Source organism: Carcharodon carcharias, chromosome 12 (genome assembly GCF_017639515.1).
Source record: "Carcharodon carcharias isolate sCarCar2 chromosome 12, sCarCar2.pri, whole genome shotgun sequence".
NCBI classification, from domain to species: domain Eukaryota; kingdom Metazoa; phylum Chordata; class Chondrichthyes; order Lamniformes; family Lamnidae; genus Carcharodon; species Carcharodon carcharias.
The window spans coordinates 13546810-13566200 of NC_054478.1; the positions used below are offsets into that span (position 1 = coordinate 13546810).

Sequence of the window (19391 nt, forward strand, 5' to 3'; positions counted from 1 at the left end):
TACAATAAGTCTACTCCACTCATGTCCTAGACAGGGGAAGTTCTAACCACTGGAACTGCAACCATTGTGCACATTTGGCACAGTGAGCAGGAGAAGCATACCAAAGAGCAAGGTTCCAGGATTGTCCCCTAAGAAAGAAACAGGTGCATTTCTAAGCTCAGTAATGGCGATCATGAAACTAGCAGATAGTTGTAAAAGCCTACCTGGTACCCCAATATCCTTTCGGGAAGGAAATCTGCTGTCCTTACCTGGTCTGGCCTACTCGTGACTCCAGACCCACAGCAATGTGGTTGACTCTTAAATGCCCTCTGAAAGGACCTAGCAAGCCACTCAGTTCTCAAGGGCAATTAGGGATGGGCAATAAATGCTGGCCCAGCCAGCAAGGCCCCCATCCCATGAAGGAATTAGAAAAAAAGAAATGGCTGAAGGCACTGAATACAGCAAAGGCTATGGACCCGACAACCAGGTAGTAGAACTGAAGGCTTGTGCTCCAGAACTAGCCACAACTCTAGCTAAGCTGTTTCAGTACAGCTACAACATTGGCATCCACCTGACAATGTGGACAATTGCCCAGGTATAGCATGTCCACAAAAAGCAGGACAAATCCAACCTGGCCAATTACTGCCTCATCAGTCTGTTCTCGATCATCAGCAAAGTGATGCAGGTGTCGCCGACAGTGCCATCACACAGCACTTACTCAGCAATAACCTGCTCACTGATGCTCAGTTTGGGTTCCACCTGGGTCATTCAGCTCCTGACCATGTTTGGACAAAAGAGCAGAACTCAACGAGTGAGGTGAGAGTGACTGCCCTCAAGATCACAGCAGTATTTGATCAAGCAGCCCTAGCAAAATTGAAAACATGTGAATCAGGGGGAAAACCCTCCACTGGTTGGAGTCATACCTAGCATAAAGGAAGATGTTGAAGGTCAATCATCTCAGTTCCAGAGCACCACAGCAGGAGTTCCTCAGGGTAGAGCCCTAGGCCTAACCATCTTCAGCTGCTTCAATGGCCTTCCCAGTTTGCTGATCATTGCACATTCACAACTCCTCAGATACAGAAGCAGTTCATACCCATATGCAGCAAGACCTGGCCAACGTTCAGGCTTGGACTGATAAGTGACAAGAAACATTCATGCCATATAAAATGTCAGGCAATGAACATCCAAGGCTGCCAGGCAACAACCATCTGCAACAAGAAAATCTAATTATCTGCCCTTGACTAGCATTACCATTGCTGAATCTACCAGCACCAACATCCAGGTGGTTATCACTGACCAGAAACTAAGCTGGACCAGACATATAAATACTGTGTTTACAAAGCAGGTCAAAGGTTGGGAAGTCTGCAGAAAGTAACTCACTTATTAACTCCCCGATGCCTGTCGATAAGACACAAGTCAGGAGTGTGATGGAATACTCTCCAATTGCCTGGATGAGTGCAGCTCCAACAATACTCAAAAAGCTTGACACCATCCAGGGCAAAGCAGCCCACTTGATTAGCATCTCAGGCACTACCTTAAATACTCACCACCTTCACCAGGGCTGCCTAGTGGCAACAGTGTGCACCATCCACAAAATGCACTGCAGCAACTCACCAAAGCTCCTTCAAGAGCACCTTCCAAACATGCAAACTCAACCACCTAGAAGGATAAAGGCAGTGGATGCATGGGAACACCGCCACCTGCAAGTTCCTCTCCAAGTCACACATCATCCTAACTTGGAAATACACTGCCATTTCTTCACTTTCACAAGGTCAAAAACCTGGAACGCTCTTCTTAACAGCGCTCGGAGTACCTACACCAGATGGACTGCAGTGGTTCAAGAAGACAGCAAATGCTTGCCTTGCCAGTGACGTTCTCATCCCAAGCAATATATAAAAAAGATCTGCATGCCTTTTACGACCTCAGGCCACCCAAAGCACTTTATAGCCAATGAAGTACTTTTTTTGAAGTGAAATCACTGTTGTAATTCAGGAAATGTAGCTACTAATTTGCACACAATGAGATAAATAACCAGGTAAACCGTTTTCGTGGTGTTGGTGGAGGGATAGATATTGGCTAGGAAAGCTGGGAGAACTCCCCTGCTCTTCTTCAAATAGTGCCACAAGAGCTTTCACATACATTCCAGCGCAGACAGGGTCTCAGTTTAATTTCTCAATCAAAATACGCCACCTCTGACAGTACAGCACTCCTTCATTACTGCACTGGAAATGTTGGCCTAGATTTTATACTCAAGTCTCTGAAATGGGACTCGAATACACAACCTTCTGATTGGCAGCTATGAATGCTACCCACTGAACTACAGTTGACAGCTAGGGCTGGATTTCCATCTCCTGATGTAGAACCAAAGTACATCGGACGGGTTTTAAAAGTAATGGGCGGGTCCTGAATACATGATTCCTGCCCCAAATTCCCGGCACTGGCAATTTTCACTGGTCTGGGATAAAGAGGTGGACTGCGAGCCTGTACGCTAATGTCCTGACGTTGCTGGCAACATTGCAGAAATGGGTATTTTAGACCTACAATTTTGATGGATTGGGCTGGTTTTGAAAGGTGATGTGAATCATACCAGCACAAAGGTGTGGTAAACCATGGGGGAGCCATGGTTTGGAGGCAAGAACTGTATGAAAAGGTCAGTACAAAAGGTGTTGACCACTTCACAAGTCATAATGAAATGCTGTACCATAAGTTGTACATGTTTTTAAACCACTGAGTGATCGTAGCGCTTTTGAAAAGGTAACTACCCGTACGTAAGGTTGTTACTTCTGACAACTGGCAAGCTGTCAAGGGAAAGAACAGCATTGTGAAGGTGGAAAAGGCTTCTGATGCATTAGAGTACATTGCCACCTAGATAAAGTGCTATTCTGCATTGTGCAATAGTGAAATCCAGATCTGATGTTATCCAATGTCTTCATTGCTTTGAATTCTATTCCTTGAAGTTCAGCTCAGCCATCAGTATGACTGTTTAAAAGCTTCGACAGATATCTCAGCTTCTCTCTACGTTCAAAGTTTTTAATGGATTCTGCTTAGGAAGGTTTGTTGACAGTTGTTCAGTAGAATATCATTGTGAATGTTTGGCATACTTCTTATACACTACTGGATTCAGCACAGTAGTAGTGGTTTATACAGTTGTCAAAGGGAACGTGAGCTTATTTTGATAGATTTTTGAACTTTTCAAAGAGGATGTTTTTAAGTGGCACAGCTGTCAAAGTGGAAAGTTTGTTCATTTTGACAGATTTATGAGCTTTTCAAAGACTTTCGAATGTTATTATAGGGCTCGTGAGTTCTGTTTATAATGGATACTCGTTGAGTGGATTGGGGGATGGTATGGGGTGGTAAGAGGTGAAGTGGGGATGGGGTGGTATTGGCGAGAGGGTTAAGGGGGGCTCACGCTCATCTCTAGAACTGGGCCAATGTCTCAACAATACAGGCAGGCCTTTTAACCTGGCCAGAAGCAGATGACTCCAGGCAGGGACCACCTCATGAAAATAGCTTTGGCTGGCACTCACGAATAGGGGGCAGGATCGCGATGTCGGGAAATCTCAATTCCCGCTTCACTGATGAAAATCCGGCCTCAAGTCTGTGTTGAGTTACCTGGTCTCAACTGGTAGGTGGTAGAATTACTCTAATTGGCCTCAACGGTCTATCTGGTGACATTTGATTTTACATTATTTGCACCTGAGGATGGGTTTCAGGCTCAGTCATGGTCAAACAGCCAAATGGCTATTTGGGCGAGATACTATATACCAGAGCCTGTGAAACCATAACATATCAAGGGGATTCACAGTATTAGGGAGATCCCAGTTGCCCTTGTAAGGGACAGAACGAAAATGTTTGAACCTGGAAGAAGGGACACCTTTTTTAATTCTTTCACAGGATGTGTGGATGTCACTGGCTAGGTCAGCATTTATTGCCCATCCCTAATTGCCCTTGAGAAGGTGGTGGTGAGCTGCCTTCTTGAACCACTGTAGTCCCTGTGGAGTAGGTTCACCCACAGCGGTTAGGAAGAGGGTGATTGTGGAAGTTGGTGGATGGGGTGCCAATCAAGCTGGCTGCTTTGTCTTGATGATGTTAATCTTCGAGTGTTGTTGGAGCTGCACTTACCCAAGCAAGTGGAGAGTATTCCATTACACTCCTGACTTGTGTCTTGTAGATTGTAGACAGGTTTCGGGGAGTCGGGAGGTGAGTTACTCACCACAGAATTCCTAGCCTCCGACATGCTCTTGTAGCCACAGTATTTATATGGCTGGTCCAGTTCAGTTTCTGGTTAATGTTAACCCTGAGGATATTGATAGTGGGGGGTTCAGTGATGGTAATGCCATTGAATGTCAAGGGGAAATGGTTGGATTCTCTCTTATCGGAGATGGTCATTGCCTGGTACTTGTGTGGCATGAACGTAACTTGCCACTTGGCAGCCCAAGCCCGCGTGCTGTCCAGGTCTTGCCTCATATGCACATGGACTGCTTCAGTATCTGAAGAGTCACGAATGTTGCTGAACATTGTGCAATCATCAGTGAACATCCCGCTTCTGACCTTATGATGGAGGAAAGGTCATTGATGAAGCAGCTGAAGATGGTTGGGCCAAGGACACTACTCTGAGGAACTCCTGCAGTGTTGTCCTGGGATTGAGATAATTGACCTCCAACAACAACCTTCCTTTTTGCTAGGTATGACTCCAACCAGTGGAGAGTTTTTCCCCCGATTCCCATCGACTCCAGTTTTGCTAGGGCCTCTTTGATGTCACGCTCAATCAAATGCTGCCTTGTTGTCAAGAGCAGTCACTCTCACTTCACCTCTGGAGTTCAGCTTTTTTGTCCATGTTTGACCCAAGGCTGTAATGAGGTCAGAAGCTGAATGGCCCTGGTGAAACTGAAACAGAGCGTCAGTAAGCAAGTTATTTCACAGTAAAAGCCACTTGATAGCACCGTCAATGACCTTTTCCATCACTTTACTGATGATCGAGAGTAGACTGATGGGGTGGTAATTAGCCGGGTTGGATTCATCCTGCTTTCTGTGTACAGGATATGCCTGGGCAATTTTCCACAACGTCAGTTAGATGCCAGTGTTGTAGCTATATTGGAAAAGATTGGCTAAGGGCGCAGCTAGTTCTGGAGCACCAGTCTTCATTACTATTGCTGGAATATTATCAGGGCCCATAGCCTTTACAGTATCCAGTGCCTTCAGCAGTTTCTTGATATCAAGTGGAGTGAATTGAATTGGCTGAAGACTGGCATCTGTGATGCTGGGGACCTCAGAGGAGGCCGAGATGGATCATCCGCTCGGCACTTCTGGCTGAATATGGCTGCAAACGCTTCAGCCTTATCTTTTGCACTGATGTGCTGGGCTCCCCCATCATTGAGGATGGGGATATTTGTGGAGCGTCCTCCAGATAGTTGCTTAATTGTCCACCATTATTCACAACTGGAGGTGGCAGGTCTGCAGAGCTTAGATCTGACCTGCTAGTTATGGGGTTGCTTAGCTCTCTCTTTCGCTTGCTGCTTACACTATTTGGCATACAAGTAGTCCTGTGTCATAGCTTCACCAGGTTGTCACCTCATTTTTAGGTATGCCTGGTGCTACTCCTGGGGTGCTCTCCTGCACTCTTCATTCAACCAGGGTTGATTCCCCGGATTGATGGTAATAGTAGAGTGGGGATATGCCAGGCCATGAGGTTACAGATTGTGTTTGAGTACAATTCTGGTGCTGCTGATGGCCCACAGCACCTCATGGATGCCCAATTTTGAGTTACTAGATCTGTTCAAAATCTATCCATTTAGCATAGCGCTAATGCCACACAACATGATGCAGGGTATCTTCAATGCAAAGATGGGACTTCGTCTCCACAAGGACTGTGTGCTGGAGACTCCTAACAATACCTTCATGGACAGATGCATCTGCAACAGGCAGGTTGGCAAAGATGAGGTCAATAAGATTCTTCCCTGTTTTGTGCTACCTCACTACTTGCCTCAGACCCTGTCTAGCATCTATGTCCTTTAGGATTTGGTCAGCTCAGTCAATAGTGCTGCTATCAAGCCAATATTGGTGATGGACGTTGAAGTGCCCCACACAGAGTACATTCTGTGCCCTTGCCACTCTCAGAGCTTCTTCCTCATGGTTTTCAATGTGGAGGAGTACTGACTCATCAGCGGGGGGAAAGGTGGGGGGTAGGGGGACACGTTAGATGGTAACCATCAGGAGGTTTATTTGCCCATCTTTGACCTGATGCTATGAGACCTCATCGGGTCCAGAGTCAATTTTGAGGACCCCCAGGGCTAACTGTATACCACTCAGCTTCCACCTCTGGTGGGTACATCCTGTTGGTTGGACAGGCCATCTCCAGGGATGGTAATGGTGATGTCTGGGACACTGCCTGTAAGGCATGATTCTGAGAGTATGACTATGTTAGGCTGTTGCTTGACTGCTTTGTGCCAAAATTGGGAGAGCTCTACCACAAGGCCACAGACGTTAGTTAGGAGGACTTTGCAGAGTCAACAGGGCTGAGTATGCTGTCGTCTTTTCTGCTGCCTCGGTCTCTGGTCGGTGGTCCATTCGGTTGCATTCTTTTTATTAGACTACGTAGCAGCCATTTAAGAGGGCATTTAAGAGTCTGGAGGCACATGTAGGCCAGATCAGGTAAGGACAGCAGATTTCCTTCCCTATAGGACATGAGTGAACCAGATAGGTTTTTATGACAATCAACAATGGTCATTATAACAGACTAGCTTTTTATTGCAGATTTATTAATTGAAATTAAATTTCACCAGGTACCATGGTGGCATTTGAACTCATGTCCCCAGATCATTAGCCTGGGCCTCTGCATTATTAGTCCTGTGACATTACCACCATTCCACCGCCTCGCCTTTCCTTCGCACTGTCAGCGACCCTTCCATCACTTTGCTGATAATCGAGACTAGACTTACGGGGCGGTAATTGGCCTCCTTTCCCAGCTTAGAGACTGGAATGAGGAACAAAGAGAGATGGGGACACTAAATAAATGTACATTGTCCCTATCGGGTGAATGGGTCTTCCAGGCAGATGGAGGTGGGCTAGCCCTCTCAAGAGAAAGTTTTCATCCTGCTCCTGTCTTCCCTTACACAGAGGGTCAAATGACAGATGGATATCATCTTGGGGTTACTTGACAATGGGTGACAGGTGTGCCCACAGTGGATCAGGCACCCACTAGCACTATGCAAATGAATTGCTCTCCCAATGACTCCTCAAAATCCTATTTGCGGATCGTCAGCTGCTGTATTTCCTTTGAAACCGCAGAGTAAGGACCAAGAGATGCAGGGTAAAAGTAAATGGCGTACATACAAACTATCAACAGCACTGTATTCCCACACAAAACCTTAATCACCTGCATAATTAAAAGGGAACAGAGTGAAAATCTTCCAACTAATTAGTGTCTTCGACTCCTTCCTGTACAGAGCAATCGTGTGGTATTTTACTGAGGTTTACTCTTATTTTACTGGTGTTGGGGACACCGCAATGAGACTATAGGGACCTCAGATTTTCACTCAGGTTGTTCTTGCCACATGTTGTGGTTTGACACATTAACACACACAGAAACAGAAGGCTTAAGTTTGAAAGGAACTGAAGCATCTGAGGATTCATTATATGACATGATGGCTCAGGTTCAGCAGGTTGTGGATTCGAGTCTCCTATCAGGAGGAGGTTGAGTACATAATCTAGGCTCTTTCAGTGTCCTGAAGAAGTGCCAGAGATTCTGCCCTTCATAATGAGATGATAAACTAAGGCCCTACTTGCCTCTTTTGATATTTCAAATGGATGCTGAAGATCCTAAGCTACTATTTGAAGAAGAGCAGAGAGTTGTGTCCTGGCCAACATTGCTCCATCAATTAAACAGGTGATAACATAATCACTGTCACTGCATTTCAAATACATTCATCGCGTGATTTGTGGTGTTTAAAATGTAATAAAGCACCACAAAGGACCCAGTGTCTTCTATTGGTGCAAAATTGGACCAAGCTTTGTTCCTGAGAACAAGGCGATAAGCACTAGGTTTCGCTTTCCCCTTTCCTGAAGGCACTGATATTCTCTCTCACAGAGTTATAGTTTCTTTTTCTCTCTCATCTCTCCTGAAGGTGCTGGCTGCGTCCAGGATACAGCTGTTTAACTCTCTTCTCTCTTGACCAGAGATTCTGGGGGTCAACTGTGACACTGAGATCAGCTAGGTCACCACATATCAGGGATTGAACCTGGGCCTTTCTTGGCCCATCCCCTTTACCAACTGAGAAGGTACAGTATTAATTTCTTTATTTATTCGTTCTTGGGATATGGGTGTTGCCGGACAGGCCAGCATTTATTGCATCCCTAATTGCCCTTGACAGCATTGTTGTGGGTCTGGAGTCACATATAGACCAGGTTAGGATGGCAGATCTTCCTCATTAGTGAGGCAGGTGGGTTTTTACATTAGATTTTTATTTATTTCATTAGACTTTTAATTCCAGATTCCTACTGAATTCAAATTCCACCATCTGCCATGGTGGGATTCAAACCCGGGTCCCCAGAGCATTACCCTGGGTCTCTGGATTACCAACCTAGTGACAATACCACTATGCCAAAGCCTTCCCTGGGGCACAGTCTCATTTTCAACTTGGATTTATTTAGTACCCTAACTTAGCAAAACATCCCAAGAAGCTTCACAGGAACATAATCTGACAAAAATTTGCCACTGAGCAAAAGAAGGAGACATTGAAGAGACAGCGATTAAGGAGTTTCTTAAAGGAGGAGAGAGAGAGAGATAGGGGGGTTTAGGGGGGGAAATCTACAGTTTAAGGCCTAGAAAGTTGAAGGCACAACCGCCAATGGGGGGGGTAAAGGAAGTGAGGATTGTGTAAGGGCCCAGAGTTAATGCAACACAAAGCACATGTAGAGGGTTGTAGGTTGCTGTTGTCTTATTTTCAGTGCTTCCTATCTCTCTGCACCAATGTAAATGTAATGTGATGTAACCCCCCTGTTTAAGAAAGGGGTGAGGTAAAAGATGGGAAATTACAGGCCGATTAGCCTGATCTCGGTTGTTGGTAAGATTTTAGAGTCCATTATTAAGGATGTGATTTCAGAATACTTGGAAGTGCATGGTAAAATAGGGCCAAGTCAGCATGGTTTCATCAAGGGGAGGTCATGCCTGACAAATCTGTTAGAATTCTTTGAGGAGGCAACGAGTAGTTTAAACAAAGGAGAGCCAATGGACGTTATCTACTTGGACTTCCAGAAGGCCTTTGACAAGGTGCCGCACAGGAGGCTGCTCAGTAAGATAAGAGCCCATGGTGTTAGAGGCAAGGTACTAGCATGGATAGAAGATTGGCTGTCTGGAAGGAGGCAGAAAGTGGGGATAAGGGTCGCCCTTCTCAGCTCAGGATGGCAGCCAGTGACTAGTGGAGTTCTGCAAGGGTCAGTGTTGGGACCACAACTTTTCACTTTATACATTAATGATCTAGATGAAGAAACTGAGGGCATCCTGGCTAAGTTTGCAGATGATACAAAGATAGGTGGAGGGAACAGGTAGTATTGAGGAGGCGGGGAGGCTGCAGAAGGATTTGGACAGGTTAGGAGAATGGGCAAAGAAGTGGCAGATGGAATACAACGTGGGGAAGTGTGAGGTCATGCATTTTGGTAGGAAGAATACAGGCATAGACTACTTTCTAAATGGGAAGAGAATTCAGAAATCTGGAGTGCAAAGGGATTTGGGAGTCCTAGTCCAAGATTCTCTTAAGGTTAATTTGCAGGTTGAGTCAGTAATTAGGAAGGCAAATGCAATGTTGGCATTTATTTCGAGAGGACTAGAATATAAAAGCAGGAATGTGCTGCTGAGGCTTTGTAAGGCTCTGGTCATACCACATTTAGAATATTGTGAGCAATTTTGGGCCCCATATCTCAGGAAGGATGTTCTGGCCCTGGAGAATCCAGAGGCGCTTCACGAGAATGATCCCAGGAATGAAAGGCTTAACATATGAGGAATGTTTGAGGACTCTGGGTCTATACTCGATGGAGTTTACAAGTATGAGGGGGGACCTGATTGAAACTTACAGAATACTGAAAGGCCTGGATAGAGTGGACTTAGGGAAGATATTTCCATTAGTAGGAGAGACTAGGACCCGAGGGCACAGCCTCAGAGTAAAGGGAAGACCTTTTAGAACAGAGATTTGGGGAAACTTCTTTAGCCAGAGAGTGGTGAATGTATGGAATTCATTGCCACAGAAGGCCTTGGAGGCCAGGTCATTGAGTGTATTTAAGACCGAGATAGATAGGTTCTTGATTGGTAAGGGGATCAAAGGTTATGGGGAGAGTGGGGTTGAGAAACTTATCAGCCATGATTGAATGGCGGAGCAGACTCGATGGGCCGAATGGCCTAACTTCTGCTCCTATGTCTTATGAACTCTTATAGGTTCTCTATCCTGCACTCAGACTGAATAGGAGTCACCAGCTATAATCCAACTAACATCTGATATCTATTGGTGGCTGTGATGGAAAACAGCTGGATTGATGGCAAACTCATCTGCTTCCGAAACAAACATCCTATGGTTGCTAGGATGTCCAATTACATTAATGAAGCAGACAAGCATTAGTCCCAATGTGGTTTACAGACAAAAATGAAATAACTGCAGATGCTGGAATTCTGAAATACAAACAGAAAAGGCTGGAAACACTCGGCTGATCTGGCAGCATCCGTGAAGAGAGATAAAGAATTAACATTTCAGGTCAATGGCCTTTCATCAGAACACTTTACAAAATAACATATTTCACACATTGGTGAGAGGATCAATTCTCTGCTTCTCTCAATGAGTTAGGTCTGTTTGGAAAGGTGCTGCAGAGCGTGCAGAACAGGGAACACATATGTATGGAATTCTTGGCTGCTCACTAGCTTTCAAAAACATAGCTTTTCATCCTCAGTGTTCAAAGATTCTCTACCTCAATGGGAACCACAGGTGGGAGCCTAATTTCTAATTGAACAGGTATGTTCTCAAATTTTGCTCATTTCAAAAACAAGTTCCTCTTACTCATGCAATACAGACGCAAAGAAACACCATAGCTGACCCACTAATGTGAAACAGAGAAAATCTCCACACCCTGGTCAACGACCAGAAATACAGAAACCCACTAAACATATGTCACACCAAATACACAGTTACTGAGCCAGAACAGTGATGGACCGAGGAATTATAAAGCAGAAATGAGAGAAAGCTACTTGACTAAATGATCTGTGCTTCAAGGGAAGTGCAAAGGAGTTAAGATTGAAGGCGGCCCACAATAATACATGAGGGATACAGTGAAGGAACACAGTAATACAACAGAGTTAGAGTAAAGGAGGCATGCAGCATTATATATAGATGTAGTGAAGGAACACATGACACTTTGTGAGATTAGAATGCAAAAACACAAGACAGTAAGGGGTTTATAGTGTAGGAGGCACAGAGCCCTATAAAGTGATTATACTGAAGAAATATGCAGCACTATGAGAGGGTTAGAGTAAGGGAATGCAAAGCAGGGCAAGAGGATCACAGTGAAAGACAACATGGCAGTAGTAAAGGATTATACTGAAGGAAGTGGATGGCAGTAGAAGATTAGAATAACAAAGGAGGCAAATGGAAATATCTCACCTGTAATAGGTCCCAAACCAGTTGAGGGGTGTGTAAAGCTGAATAATGTAAGTCCCAAACAGGACAAAGTCACCAACCTATGCAGAAAAGCAGAAACACGCATTCAATTAGAATATTGAAAAAGTTTATTAGAGATTTTCAACAATGGATCACAGGAGAAGGCGAGGCATCAATAGCATAAGGCAATGGATTGACATGGCAAGGCAAGAGGGCCACACCGGATAGCAGCGAGGGATCTACAGGACAGAGAATAGGTCGGAGAGAACTAACTGTCGGGCAAGGTGTAAAGCACACAAATAGGGTGTGAAATACATAGAAGATACTTTTACTAAAAATGAAAACTTTGATCCGATTTCCAATACTGGGACAGAATGCGAGAAGCTGCTTACCTGAAGTTTTTTCTCTGTGACAAAGTAGGCACAGAGCAGTGATCCAGTGAGCAGTCCGAGGCCAATGATCATGTTCTGTGTTTGGTTTAGAAGGGCGAGACTGGCACTCGTTTTCCATTCTGCCGTCTAAATAGGAATAATATTGAGAAACACAAGCAGCATTTTCAGCTCCAGGAGCTAATGTGAATGAACCAAAGGCATTAATCCACTGATAAAAAGTCACTGACCTGAAGTATTAATTCTAGTTCTCTCTCCACAGAAGCTACCTGACCTGCTGAGTGTTTCTAGCATTTTTGGTTTAATGCCAATCCAACCAATGCTCAAATTCATAAGGGGAATTGTCTGGCACTTGATCCTAATCTGTCAAAAGCTGGTTTTACATTGGTCTGCATTAGTGTTGAATCCCAGTGCAGACCGAGCCGCCCAAACTCACTTCATATAAGTACCTTACGAAGGAGAGTTCCATACCTACCAAAGAAGTCATATTGGACTCAAAACATTAACTCTGTTTCTCTCTCCACAGATGCTGCCAGACCTGCTGAGTTTTTCCAGCACTTACTGTTTTTACTCCATACCTTCAGTCAACATAGGGTTGACCTCAGGTCCAGCAGGTGGAGTCTGGGTCATTGAACATATTCAAGGCAGAGTTAGACATATTTTTGATTGACACAGGAGTCAAGGGCTATAGGTGCAGGCAAGAAAATGGAGTGAAAGGTCACAATCTGATCAGCCATGATCTTATTGAATGGTGGAGCAGGCTCAGGGGGCCAAATGGCCTACTCCTGCTCCTATTTCTTATGTTCTTATGTGAATGGACCTGAGGAGTTAATGGGCTCAACAGGAAAGTAAATATGCTTTGAGAAGGCTTGCAGGTGTAAATGTCAGCCTTAGCGTATCAGGTAAGGTTTAGTCTGGTGCAATTGGCAGCAGCAGAGGCCAATGTGTTGTGAGCACCACGGGTCTGACCTGCATACTGGGATTGGCACAGGCCCATGTGCCTGGAGTTGGTTGCATGGACGTGGAGCTAAACCAACATAAGAGGAGTTGAAATAAAAACAGAATTCCTGTAAATATTCAGCAGGTCTGGCAGCATCTGTGGTGAGACAAACAGAGTTAACGTTTCAGGTCAATGACCTTGGTTTGTCTCCACAGATGCTGCCAGCGCTACTGAGTAATTCCAACATTTTCTGTTCTTATTTCAGATTTCAAGCATCCGCAGTATTTTGCTTTTGGGCAAAAGGAGCTGGACTATTCTGCAGCATTGTCAACATTGGAATGCCCTTCCTCTGGTGCTCCTACCTGGTACTTCAGTATGGCATCATTGAAACGGTTCACCTCGTAACTCTCAGCATTGTAATACTTCACCTGGAGTGAAAGAAAGGAAAGGTCAGAATTTTGTGATGCCAGCAATGCATAAATGGGAAACATGACACTTGGGTTCCCTGCAGCAAAGAAATGGATTCAAATGCACTCTGACTGAAGTGATCAGATGGATCTTCAATTGGTGCACTGCCAACTGGAAGGCTATGATTACTCAATAATTTATTGTACTCCAAAATTTCATTATGTGCAAGTCTAGGTGGAGAGAGAGAGAAAGAGAGGAAAGACAGTGGAGGTGCTGTAAATGTGTTGGAGGTGGTTCGGAGGGGGTTTGCTAGATTGATACCTGGAATGAGCAGGTTGTCTTATGAGGAAAGTTTAGACAGACTGGGCTTGTTTCCACTGGGGTTTGGAAGAGTGAGGAGTGACTTGATTGGAGTATTTAAGATCCTGAACAGTACTGACAAGGTGGATGTGGAAAGGGTGTTTCCTCTTGGGGGGGGGTGGGGGGGGGGGGTGAGCCCAGAGGTAGGGGGCGCTATTTTAAAATTAGGGATTGCCCTTTTAGGACAGAGATGAGGAGAAATTTTTTTTTGAGGGTTGTGCGACTTTGGAACTTTGCCTCTGAAGGCAGTAGAGGCGGGGTCATTGAATATTTTTAAGGCAGAGGTAGATAGATTCTTGTTAAGCAAGGGAATCAAAAGTTAGAGGGTAAATGGGAATGTGGAATTTGAAACACAAACAGATCAGCCACGATCTTAATTAATGGAGCAGCAGGCTTGAGGGGCCGAATGGCCTACTTGTGCTCTTATTTCTGATGTTTGTATGTTCAGGCTTGCATTTACACAAGATGTTATGTAACAGTACTGTGTCCAAGTGCTTCAAACAATTAACTATTCTTGGAGTACAGCAACTGTTGTGTCGGCAAATGCAGTATGCACTCTTACACACAAAAAAAAGTTGACTGACCACTTAAAGAAATTTGGTGGTGGTTAGTTGAGGGAGGATATTAAAGGGTTGATTTTATCCTCGAGGCAGAGCTACACCAGACAAAAGCACAAGTCATGAAAACTAGACCTTCATCTTTGCTCCATTTGAATGCAATCCATGCATAATGAACCCCTAAACAGAGAATAGAAAAGGTTTCCATTACTTCAGGGTGGCCCAAAGCACTTGAAAGCCAGTGAAGTATGTATAATGTAGTCACTATTTTTACATAGAATACATGGCAGCTAACTTGTAAACAGCAAGTTCCCACAAATAACATGATAATGACCAGATAATCTGTTTCAATAACATTGGTTAAATATTAACCAGGGCACCAGGGAGAACTACCCTGCTCTTCAACATAATCCTGGAGAGATCTTTTATGTCTTCCTGATTGGGCAGACAAGGTCTCATCTGAAAGACAGCACCTCCAAGAGTTCAAGATTTCCTCAGTGCTGTACAGGTTGTGTTAATCTGCATTATCTGTTCAAGTCATTGCAGTTAAACCAATGGCCTCTGGCCATTATAATGAGACAGTTTATTCAATCGCTGTGCCTCAGAAGTTCAAAAGGAAGTGAAATGAACTGATCCTTCATTCACTTTGTATTGCACATGTGCAGGAGTGGACATGGTGTCACTTACAAACCATAGAATACCAGGAGGCAGAAGTAAATAATTCACTTTTACCTGATCAGTACCATTTTGTATACAAATAAGCTTTGAAGTCCATTGATCCCAGTAGCAAAGCAGAAAGTGTCAGGGGGAAGAATCGGGAAGAGGTAGGAAACGTTAAAATCTTTGATGGCCTTCCAGAATGCTGCGAGGCACAGGATTGTAGTTTGAGAGCTAAAAGTACGGCTGCATCTTCTACACCTCATTCTGCTCTGTTTAGCCGCAGAACATGAAGTGCAATCCTATTATGTTAAACACGTCGCTAATTCACTTACTTCCAGCACCAAAGCAGTCATGAAATCAAAGGTAATTTAGGAGGGCCTCAATTCATTGAAGCCAGCAAAAGCCACAAGAGAAGGCAGCGTTCATCCCTTCTGTCCTGTGGAGTTGCAGGTGAATTCTTTTTCCTTTATTCATTTACAGGATGTAGGCATCACTGGCTAGGCCAGCATTTATTACCCATCCCTAATTGCGCTCAAGAAGGTGGTGGTGGCGAGCTGCCTTCTAGAACTGCCGCAGTCCCTGTGGTGCAGGTACACAGTGCTGTTAGGAAGGGATTTTGACCCAGCGACAGTGAGGGAGCAGCGATATATTTTCAAGTCAGGATGGGGAGAGACTTGGAGGGGAACTTCCAGGTGGTGGTGTTTCCATGTGTCTGCTGCCCTTGTCCTTCTAGATGGCAGTGATTATGGGTTTGGAAGGTGCTGCCCAGGGAGCCTTGGTGAGTTCCCGGAGTGCATCTTGGTAGATGGTACACACACTGCTGCTACTGTGCGTCGGTGGTGGAGGGAGTAAATGTTTGTGGATGTGGTGCCAATAAAGCAGGGCTGTTTTGTCCTGGATGGTGTCAAGCTTCTTGAGTGTTGTTGCAGCTGCACTCATCCAGGCAAGTGGGGAGTATTCCATCACTTTCCTGACTTGTGCCCTGTAGATGGTGGACAGACTTTGGGGAGTCAGGAGGTGAGTTACACACTGCAGAGATCCTAGCCTCTGACCTCTCTTGTAGCCACAGTATTTATATGGCTAGTCCAGTTTAGTTTCTGGTCAATGGTAATCCCCAGGATGTTGATAGTGGGGAGTTAAGTGACGGCAATGCCATTGAATGTCAAGAGGCAATGGTTAGATTCTCTCTTGTTGGAGATAGGCATTGCCTGGCACTTGTGTGACACAAATGTTATTGGCCACTTGGTAGCTCAAGCCTGGATAGGTCTTGTTGCATTTGTACATGGACTGCTTCAGCATCTGCAGAATCGCAAATGATGCTGAACATTGTGCAATTGTCAGCAAACATCCCCACTTCTGACCTTATGATGAAGGGAAGGTCATTGATGAAGCAGTTGAAGATGGTTGGGCTGAGGACACTACCCTGAGGGACTTCTGCAGTGATGTCCTGGAACTGAGATGATTGACCTCCAACAACCAGAACCATTCTTCCTTTGTATTAGGTATGACTCCAACCAGTGGAGAATTTTCTCTCTGATTTCCATTGACTCTAGTTTTGCTAGGGCTCCTTGATTCCACACTCAGTCAAATGCTGCCTTGATGTCCTTCCGGTATTGCTCCTGCTGTTGGTCATGTTGCTGGTGCTGCTCCTCTTGTTCTTCATCAGAGGTCCAAGGTGGGGTTGCATTAGCTGTCACCAGCCGTCACTACGCTGCTGTGAAAGCTGAGAAGTGCAGATCAAAATGAAAAATCTCTAAGATAGCAGAAATGACCTCTGAAGTAGTGATAGCACACTCTCAGAACAACCCCTGTGAGCAGCCCCTTTCATTTAGGCAATGGAACAGATGCCCTGGTTTAGCATTCAAAGACTTTCCAGCCTGTCAGTTTCACAGCCTTGTCAATCCCCACTGCGCTTTTGCCTTGTTGACCCTGACCAGTTTCAGACAACCCAGAAAACCCATGCATTGGCAGTTAAAGCCAAGGTGCAGGGTTAAATCTTCAGACAACTGCGGCACCTGTCCTGTGCGGGGTTTCCTGCCCACCTCGAAATGCAGAGTAATTAAACGTGGAAGTCGCTGGGTTCATGTCAGGTTCCTGACGCCTCTGCATTTCTTCCTTCTTTAGCTGTACCCTCCCATGCACCTACATCCACCCCCTGTGAAGTTTAAAAACCCTTCAGTGTTGCACATAATGCTTCCTCCACCATGGCTCAGTGGATAGCATTCCCCCTTGCCTCTTGGGTCAGGAGTCATGGGTTCAAGTCCCCACTCCAGAAACCTGAGCACAAAATCAAAGCTGATATTCTAGTGCAGTACTGAAGGAATGCTGCACTGTTGTAGGTGCTGTTTCTTGGATGAGACTTAAAACAAAGGCCCTGCCTGGTCCTTCAGATGGAGCTAAAAGATCCCACAGCATTATTTCAAAGAGCAGGGGAGTTCTCCTCGACATCCTGGCCTTTATTTATCCCTCAAATCAACATAACTAAAAATAGGTTATCTGATGATTTATCACGTTGCTGTTTGTGGGAGCTTGCTGTGTGCAAATTGGCTGCTGTATTTTCCATATTACAACTGTAACTACACTTCAAGTATCCTTAATAATTGGCTCAAAACGAGCTGTGGGATATCCTGAGGTCATGAAAAGCGCAAGTGAACAAGTTAGTTCTTCTCTTTACTTTATCCCAGTTACTGAGATGAAACTGAAGCACAATGACCATCATAGTGAATTAACCACAACTGATCCTGCTGCCAACACGAACTAACCAAAGCAAGAATCAAAACTTTGGCAAAATAACCCACCTCATCTCCTCATGCTCTCCTCTTTCAGCAACTGTTTAGCATTTCACTCTGCTCCCTCTCATCACTCCTACATTTCCTCAGCATCTCTTTCCCATCATTACCAATCCTTTACCATTGCATCTCCTGCTTCCATCCCACCTCTCCTACCCACTACATCCCCCAACATCTCCCACTACCCTCCAGAGCCTACCCAACACTAGAATAACAACCTGGTCAAATCAACATTACCGTCTCAAAGTTGAGCAAGGAGTCAACGGCCTTGGACTTTGCTTCATTGTCCCTGGTGTTCATTTCTCTCCTGTATTTTGTTCTCCATTCAGTAATCACAATGGTTATGGCTGTAGGCCAAAAGAACAGCAGCAGTTAACATGAAACCATGATATAGTTTATACCAGCAGAGCAGCTCAGGTCATAATATTAGTTACACTGAGTGCAAATATATGGACCAATTGCAGCAAGGAACCCGACTGTCAATTCAATCCATTGTTGTCACTAAGTTGTTACAGTGTACTGATAGACTATGGAGAGGAATTTAAGCCAATACGCGCCAGACAAAGTACACTTAGTTTATCTCCAAGTTGCTAATGCGCTTCAGCTGAAATGTTATGTTCAATTCAGTGCACCACTTTAGGGAGGATGTCAAAGCTTTGGAGCAGGTGCAGAAGAGATTTACTAGGATGGCACCAGCGATGAGGTACTTGAGTTGTGTGTAGAAACTGGAGAAGCAGGGACTGTTCTCTTTGGAGCAGAGAAGTTGGAAGGAAGATTTAATAGAAATGTTCAAAATCATGAAGAGTAAATAAGAAGAAACTGTTTTCAGTGGCATAAGAGACAATAATACAGGTTAAAGGTGATTGGCAAGGAGGAATCATTTTGTTACACAACAAGCTACTGCCCTGCAATTCGCTGCCTGAAAGAGCAGAGGAGGCGGATTCAAAAGTAACTTTCAAAAGAGAATAGATAAATACTTGGAAGGTGAAAATTTTTCAGCGTTCTAGGATAAGAGTTGGGGGAGAATGGGACTACCAAAGAGCTAGAAGAGGCACAATGGGGCGAGAAAGCTTTTTGCTGCCCTGTCCTAGTATTCGCCATAAAGTTAAAAAGTTAGACCATAAGACCATAAGACATAGGAGCAGAAATTAGGCCAATTGGCCCATCGAGTCTGCTCCGCCATTCAATCATGGCTGATAAGTTCTTCAACCCCATTCTCCTGCCTTCTCCCCGTAACCTTTGATCCCCTTACCAATCAAGAACCTATCTATCTCAGTCTTAAATACACTCAATGACCTGGCCTCCACAGCCTTCTGTGGCAATGAATTCCATAGATTCACCACTCTCTGGCTAAAGAAGTTTCTCCTCATCTCTGTAAGTTCTATCCAGGCATAGGCAATTTGGAAGGCAGAACTGATAACTGTAGTGCTGGATGCACGGTTCAATTGGGCATTGTATGAGCATCTCATGCATCTACTATTAGGGTTTATTGAAATACTAAGTGATAACACTGAGGTTTCTTAATATAACACAATCACAAATGTTATGATCCCAGCTGATGTTACTACTGGACAAGCAAGATCTCAGGGTGGAATCCAGCTTAATAAATCCTAACTTTTATTTTTTATTTAGAAATGTGGAAAGTGGCTACTGGACAGGGTCACAACAGTCAG

At 44.7% G+C, this 19391-nt stretch overlaps 1 protein-coding gene across 3 annotated transcripts in view; it reads right to left on the minus strand.

Moving 5' to 3' along the window:
* Positions 1 to 19391, minus strand: part of LOC121284857 (ATP-binding cassette sub-family B member 6, mitochondrial-like) — a 219282-nt gene that overhangs the window by 114172 nt on the left and 85719 nt on the right. For all 3 annotated transcript variants that reach the window (XR_005944560.1, XM_041200687.1, XM_041200686.1), the window contains exons 8-11: positions 17956 to 18065; positions 13307 to 13372; positions 12008 to 12133; positions 11619 to 11695 (exon numbers count right to left, since the gene is read on the minus strand). Coding sequence is in view for 2 of the 3 variants with exons in the window: in XM_041200687.1 (XP_041056621.1) it covers positions 11619 to 11695; positions 12008 to 12133; positions 13307 to 13372; positions 17956 to 18065 (379 nt within the window). In the remaining variant the exon portion in view is untranslated. The remainder of the gene's footprint in view (positions 1 to 11618; positions 11696 to 12007; positions 12134 to 13306; positions 13373 to 17955; positions 18066 to 19391) is intronic.